The sequence below is a fragment of the Cyprinodon variegatus genome, unplaced genomic scaffold, assembly GCF_000732505.1.
Source record: "Cyprinodon variegatus isolate N-32 unplaced genomic scaffold, C_variegatus-1.0 Scaffold26, whole genome shotgun sequence".
NCBI lineage: Eukaryota > Metazoa > Chordata > Actinopteri > Cyprinodontiformes > Cyprinodontidae > Cyprinodon > Cyprinodon variegatus.
The window spans coordinates 1,582,576-1,590,372 of record NW_015150479.1 but is presented as its reverse complement, the minus strand read 5'-3'; the positions used below and the strand labels follow the sequence as shown (position 1 = coordinate 1,590,372).

The following is a 7,797-nucleotide window of genomic DNA, read 5'->3' as shown; positions in this document are numbered from 1 at the left end:
AGGAACATTTCTGCTGTTGGGTTTTTAATTACATTTTCACATTGTGTCATCCTTTTTCTCTCAGTTATCTCTCAGCTTATCTGAATTAAAGTAAATTTTAAATTGATACTTAGTTTATTTACTGTTTTTACTGTACTTATTGTTTTAAAATATGATTTAAAATCCTAGTCCACAAGCATCCTTATTCAATTTTTTCCCATAAATTTTCACGTTATGATATATTTATATTATTTATTGGCTGCACCTAAAAACATCAAGGATATTTTCAATTTAAACATAGATATGAAATAATACAATGTAACCTACAATAACTTAAATTCTATCATTGTACAAGGTTATCAAATCAATTTAGTTTAGTCTATCAAATAAGCTGCCTGTAGTGTCTTTAAATGTCCAGCAGGTGTCAGTATTCTGTGAAATAGAATCAACGCAGCATCAATACAGTTTGGCAATGTGTCGACGCTTCAAGATGCCTCATTAATCAAAATACTTAACTGACCTTAAAGCAAAATTAAATGTATGTAATCACTTCAATAAAATGTGAAAATTACTGATATTACTGTTAAAAAACGAAAGCCTATTTAAATAGAATAAAAAAACAGCAGCATGTGCTTGGATTCAACCCATTATTTAAAAGAAAACTAAGCGAAAAGAAACTAAGCGATTATAACATATGATGTATTATGCATGCAAAATTATGCAAAGTACTTATAAACTATAAAGATATTTAAATCAGGGTGTTTTAAGAAGGAAATAAAATAATATCCATAGAGAATAACAATTTAAGGGGGAAAATATTGCAAAACGTAAAAATTGATGATTATAGTTTGTAATATACATGGCTCAGAATAGGTTTAATGTATGTTAAATTGGCCTTCAAATGACAGAGGAGCAGATATATGTTATGTTTCTGGCCTGTCAATTGACCTGTTTCTGCCTCCCAATTTTTGAGCCTGCTTAGCAACTGTTGGCTGTATTAGTACAGCATAAAAAGCAGCCCTAGACGAGTATACCTATACCCTACATATATTACATATATTTTCTGTCCTCTTAAAACCACCATCGCTTGTGGTAGACGGTCACTCACATATTTACTTTATAAATACAGTATTAGGCTATTAGATATATAGCCCTGATGCACATTGTGCAAAAAGGTTCGTACAGCTAAATAAATACTTTAACAGTAGATAATGAAAGAATCCTGTTTATAAATGTTTGCACTCTATTTCTTGCAATATTTTTTGCAGTAATTTAATCTATAGGCATTAGAAAACACAACCGCTGGACAAATATTATCTAGCAGGTGAAAAATTTGCATCAAGAAAGAACTGTTTTCACTGGGGACACAGGTACTGGTACATTCAAGGTTAATGGTATTAATGGACACACAATTTTTTCATGTATTACAGAAGATTGATAATAATAATAGAGCTTCATTAATCTCACATTGGAGAAATTTACCTTTGCATTTAACCAATCCCCTTGGAGAGCAGTGGGCTGCCATTGTGCAGCGCCCAGGGAGCAGTGTGGGGCTAAGGGTCTTGCTCACACACTCTTCTTGTGGTTTCCTCATAAACATGATAAGTTCTCAGTACAAATTAGGGAATGGGATGTAGAAGAGGGTTGTTTTTGTCTTTTCTGAGATATTTCTGTGTTGGTTTAGCCATGATTTATAATCATTATCTCACTAAAAGATCCAGTGATGACCCGTTATTTTATGTTGTGAAAAGCTACCAGACATATATTTCATATTTGAGAGTTTTTCCAAGAATGCTACTTAATCAAGGTTCCTAGGGCCTTTGGCAGACAAAAAGGCTCACAGCATTAGATATTCTTAACCATAATTAGCGGTGAGTATAAAGTGCCTTCCTATTTACTGAATTCATCCTTATGTTTCATGGCAAAAACAATTAGAACTAAAACCACAAAACAGGCTTAAATCAGAGACACCTGGACTTTAACTCTGAACATTTTTGACACCTGTCAAGGAGTCTTTTTTAAAAACTAAATTAATTAAATTCACTTTGTCAGCTTGCACCAGAGCAATCTGTAGTCTGAGTGCTGATGGGGTTTTTTTAACATGGACATCCATCCTCCTCAGCACATTTTTAGTCAGTTTACACAGGCAGATAGAATTAAACCTAAACAACTGTTGCTAAACTTCTTAGCCCTAATGAAGTTAGAACACAACACACATTTCCAGCTAACCCTGAAAACTAAAGGCTGTCAAAATGTTTAGAGTCAAAAGTTATAGTGATGTACTTCAAAGATTGGAATTGTATTTTAAGAAAGGTTTGTCAATCATACTTTTTATTTTAAGAATTGCCCCAGAAACTTTAGACTTTGAAATAAAACATCTCATTTACTCAGATGTTTAAGACAACCCATGAACAATGATCCAAAGAAAACAAACTTAAAACAGCTTCTGCATTGATGTCTCACTGTTGTTGAGAAGATTCCAAGATTTTATTTGATCAAAGTCATAACATTCATATGTACAACTCACAAAAAACTTAAATTTACTGCTGTCATTGTTATTATTTTTATGAAGCCAGATATTACATTTCAAAGGTTAGTCATCTCCATTTTAATAGCAATTAACATACAATAGTAGCTTAATAGTAGTATTTTTGTTGTTGTTTTTTGTTTTTTGGAAAAAAGTGACTCAGATGGAAGTGATGTATTGCTTTGATGCACTTTTATAAAATGTTTTACATGTAAAGTTAAAATAAACACAGTTTCATAGAATACGAACTTGAAAAATGGGTAAACAATATACACTAAATTATATTTTTTATGTGCTTCTAAGCCACATTGGAGCTGAATAGGTCCTTCATGAAGTTTAAAAATGAAGTGTGCACTTCAGAAAGTAACATTTCCATGGGGCCGAAACCTGCTTTATACAGATCCTTTCATAGTTTTATTATATAATGCAAAGTTTTGCATGCACAGATGTAATATGCTGTTTTACAAAAGAAGTCTGCTTATACAATTTCCTACTTATATAATATATAGAACATGAGAAAAAGTTAAACCATAAGCTTAGATAATTAAAAAATCAATATAAAATCAAAAGACACCACAATCTTAGGTGTGGTAAATATAGGTACGGTAGGTAAGAATGTTACAGTTGTTACAGCATCTTTCAGACTGCACATGAATGAATGGTGGTCGTCAGAAGGTCTGCAGGCACAGATGTGCTATACAAAACTATTAATGGGGTACTTAATGGGATCCTTCCATAGAAACGTAGAAAACTTTTTCCTTTCAGCTTTTCCTCACAATGACAATGAAAGAGCCAACCGTCTCTTTAGGTCTTCTTCTATTGTGGTAATAAACAGTTGTGCATTTCCCTCAATATTGCAGGTTTTTCAGGTGTAATCAAAATATAATCTGCACAAATACTTACTTTAAATTAATTTTTTCGGATTGGTATCAAATATTCCAGGGGTTTTAATGTAAGAGTAAACTAATTAGGGAAAAAGAGTATCCATTTTTTACAGAACAAAAAAATAACTGAAAGGTGCGGAAATCAAGAAAATAATTATTGAAATTTGTGAAAATTTGCTTTAAGAATCATAAAGCATCTGAGATCAAAATGGAAGAAATTAACAAAAACAATCCAATTTTGTTCTAAGTCTCCTCAGTGGGCGTCTCCCTCTCTGCTACTTCAACTATTTCCTGATAACCTCCTGACCTAAATCCAGAGTACCTCCTCCTCCTCCTAACAACAATCACAGCCACTATGACAACCAGTCCTATCAAACCCATCACTCCAAATGCAACTCCTGCCTTTTGCCCACTCGACATCTGATTCAGTCTAGGATTGAACTTTCTCATAAGTTCTGGGATTTCCTGTGGTCCAACAAGTTTCCACGCTTTAGTGGGTCCTACCCTGACCCAGCTCTTCTCTCCTTCAGTCATCACCATCACAGTGTTGGTGGCTTGCATGCTGACAAGAGGAGATTTAGTAAAGGGAGGGAGATGGATTGGTAGCAGCTCACCCCCTGTGAACAGTCCAGACTGGACACAGTAAAGAATTTCACATCCATCACTTACTGTTACGAGGTGTTGGCTAAATTTTGGAGGGCATCTGTGCAGGTTTTTGGCAAGTGGGTTACCAGACTCACAACTGAAAAGGCCGCCGAATGGTACAGAGTACCTGGTACCAGTTTCATAATCACTGCTCACACAGATTGTTTGGCCATCAGATAGAAATTTTACTGGAGTAAAGTTTGGGGCGCAGCTTTTGGATTTGGTTATGGGGTTCTGAAAGGAAGTGCTGTAGAATCCTCCAAATAGAAACCCTGAGTTTTTAGAAGCTTGTCCATTCACAGAGCACCAGTAGGTATGCACATGTGCAGAGCGAACATGATACACATTTTCACAGTTTCTGCTATTACAAATGAACAATCCCAGAAAGCCACAGGGATAGCTGACATCATAGCAGTAATTCTGTGTGTAACCCTGCTGTCTCACTTCTGATCGTAATAAAGTAGCGGAGAACGGTGAGCTACAGGAGAAGTCACCAGTTGCAATGTTTTTCTGGGCAAGTGATTCGCAAAGTGGACCTGCATCTTGGCTGAGTGGTGTACATTCTTGGTAGACCCCTCCAAAGCTGAGGTTGGTGGCAGGGCCCTCACAAGAATCATCATCCACATTGGCCTGAAAGTTGAAGTTCTTGGAGGTGATGTCAACGCAGCCTGGACGGGTGTTGATCTTGTAGTAGCGCTCTATTGCCTTGCTCACTGTATGGGCCACTTTGCCCACTGTAGGTTCTGACAGATCAGGAAAAGTGTTTGAGTTCATAATGCTGTGGAGGGGAAATCCTAAACGGTCAATAGGAACCAGGTTATTCCTGGTACTTTCCTGCCACTTCTGCAAAGTGATCCCAGGATAAAAAGGTATGCCTCCATGGCTTTTAATAAGGGAGTATTGAATGTTTGACTGATATGCTGCAAGTGTTGATCTTTCTTTACCTGATTGACTACTAATGTCAAATTTGATTTTGTCAAAAAAATTTAAACCAGCCTGAGCTTTAACAGTGGAACTATCTGAGGCACTATCTGAGACATAAGAGGAACGGAGGTAGTCTTCTTGCACCAGAGAAGCCCCAGCATCTACACTGGTGATAACATGGGTTCCATAGTCCAGCACCATCTTCTCAGAGAGATAGTCTGCATTCCTTGTCTGATTGTTTTCAATTGCATCTGCTATTTGTTTTACTTGCTGTGAAAAGCGTGAATCCAGTGTGAAGTCTGGGTAGGCTTTCACTGTGTAGATGAAGTTGCGGACCTTTTGAAAGAAGCAATCAGAATTTAGATTATTTTCAGTTCTGTATAATCAAACATTTATTTTATATTTCAACACATTTGTTCATGTTCCAGACTGAAAGTAGCACAGCTTGCATTTTTTTTTTTTACATATTTATTGCCTTAGCCAATTGATACTTGTTATTTCTAGCGATCCGTCCACACTGTCTTCCAAAGGTTTTCATACCCCTAAAATTTCTTGATAAGTCGCAACGAACTTCAATGTACCTTTTTTATGAGTTTTAAAATTATAAAATAAATAATTTGATTCTGATTGAGCAATACGAGCGAGCATATTATCAGAAAGGAAGGACAAAAAACAATAGATCTATGTTCCCACCCTCACCTATTGTCATGAGGGTAATGACGAACGTCTAAATACGTCTAAAAACCACATCCGACTAGGCTCCATGGTGCAATGGCGCTACTCTGACTCGTCGCTCCAGAAGCCATGTCTGATTTTCCCCCGATCTCACGATTCCTGATTTGGAGGTGGTCGTTAGAGGCTGATTGCCCTTTCATTACCCCCTGTACACTACACGACGCACAATCAGACTGAAAGTCGGCCCGATGGAAAAATTCTTGCACGACTGGAGAATCTTCCCGAAAAGGGCAAAAAATCGTACAGTGTATGCCCGGCTTCAGGGGAACAGAACAAAGGATGGGCTAATGAGCTAAATTTGGAGCAGGTGTGATTGGAACTAACTAGAATGAAGCCAAGGGGAAAGGGAGCAAGCAAAGGGGGTCAACAGAGAGTAAAAATACAAACTGGTTTAATATAATGAAAAATAAACCAAAGATCAACAAAACAGAATAACCGATAACTGAAAACTAAAAACTTCAGAATCCCAAAAAGAGGAGAACCATAACATCAATTTTGGGAAATCAAAATTTTCCCTTCTCTAGCTGCATGGTAGTCAGCCTTATGTATTTTACCGGAGCAGTTTAATAAATCTTAAAGAAGTTGCATCGGTGGTCAAACAATTTTGAAGGAGTGTGGGTCATGGGCTGCCTTCTAAGCATCCTCCCTGAGTCCTGGGGGCATCTAGAAAAGATGTCTGAGGCACTTCGGCTGACTCCTCTCAATGTGGAAGAGACCCAGTTCTATTCTTACCTGCATGGCTTAACTCCTCACCCTATATCTGAGGGTGCCCATTCACCCTGTGCGGAAACTTCTTTCAGCCTCTTGTATCAGAGATCTCATCTTTTTCCTTATGATCCAGATTTAAAGACCACATTAGGGTAGGAAGGACCCGTTATTCGAGAGCATTGCTTTTTCACTCAGGTACTGTACTGCTCCACCTGTACAGTTACCTGGTGGCCTCTTGTAAAGGTTTCCCGACCCCAAGCAATGTGCGGGGGAGAGGATATATGAATGATACTCTAAAAGACTGTTTACCTTTTATGCCGACATGAAAACACTACATGAGCAGGAAAATCCTGCTGTGCATCACCTTGTACACTAAATCTATACAGTTAACAAAGGTGATGGAACTATCATGCTGTAGGAATTCTTTGACAGGACCAGAACTTGTGGGTTTGTAGATGAAGCTACAAATACAGGGTAATTCTTAATAAAAAATGTGAAAGTTGAGTTTGAAAAGGATTTGAGTTAGGATTTTGTCTTCCAGAAGGCAATGACCCTAAACAAATAGTTTAACTATAATGATATTTGTTTTTTCATATACTCAGTCCATCCTGACATCTATTGATGATCAGATATGGGTGCAAAGCTGTTAGAGATCCCAAAAAATTTCTTGTTGTCAATGAAAGTCTTTATAAATTAGTAGATTAATGTATGCATGCCAGATATTACAGATTCTGATTTGAAACAATGTTAGTTTATCACATAATAAAATAAAATAATACTTGCAATTATACTGCATGGACAGTTTTGTTGCCATATTGACAAAATGTGCAAATTTTAAAGGGTTTTGAAAACCTTTTGAAGGTACTGCATTAAAAACTACAAAAAAACTTTTTACTGTACTGTTTATGTACAACACAGCTAAATTAAAATGAAAAACTTACCTGCACTCTGGCTGTTGTTGATGAATCTTTGACTTGATGGGATTTCATTCTTGTGCTCTCTAGAGAAAATTTGCCATTAAGGATGGAGTAGAATGATACGTCTGAGTTTATGGAGTGAGATGTGGTGCTTTTCTGCTCCTGCCAGGAGCTGATTATCTCAGAGTTGGTCTCCAAGCCAGTCTCCTTCTGTGGGATGACAAACACCTCATCTGGGATGAAGTAGAGCCCATCCTCAGTTGTTTGGCATTGAAAGTAGCTTAGGTTCATCACTCGACCCATGTCCAGGTTACGAAGGTTGTCCCAGCCTCCTCCTGGCAGGACTTCCAAGGCTGTGATGGAGATGTTGGTGGAGGCCCGGCATTGTCTGAGCCAGTTGGTTGGACGACGCACGGGACTAGAGAAGCAGATATGCAAAAAGGTAAAAGCGCCTAAGACTTTCAGAGCAGACTTCATG

General features: G+C 37.3%; 1 protein-coding gene across 1 annotated transcript; it reads right to left on the bottom strand.

Moving 5' to 3' along the window:
* Nucleotides 1-2,399: 2,399 nt before the first annotated feature.
* LOC107098099 (macrophage-expressed gene 1 protein-like) lies at nt 2,400-7,796 on the bottom strand. Its single transcript, XM_015395566.1, has 2 exons — nt 7,344-7,796; nt 2,400-5,295 (listed from the first exon to the last, which is right to left on the bottom strand). Exons 1-2 carry the CDS (start codon nt 7,794-7,796, stop codon nt 3,634-3,636), a joined length of 2,115 nt encoding a protein of 704 aa, XP_015251052.1. The 3' UTR covers nt 2,400-3,633.
* Between the last annotated feature and the right edge of the window lies 1 nt (nt 7,797).

Bases quoted from the DNA above. Each gene is read 5' to 3' on its own strand.
- LOC107098099 (XM_015395566.1), bottom strand. From the start codon at position 7,796: ATGAAGTCTGCTCTGAAAGTCTTAGGCGCTTTTACCTTTTTGCATATC. The intron at 5,296-7,343 runs GTAAGTTTTTCA...TTCTTTCAAAAG, and splicing joins CAACAACAGCCAGAGTGCAG to GTCCGCAACTTCATCTACAC.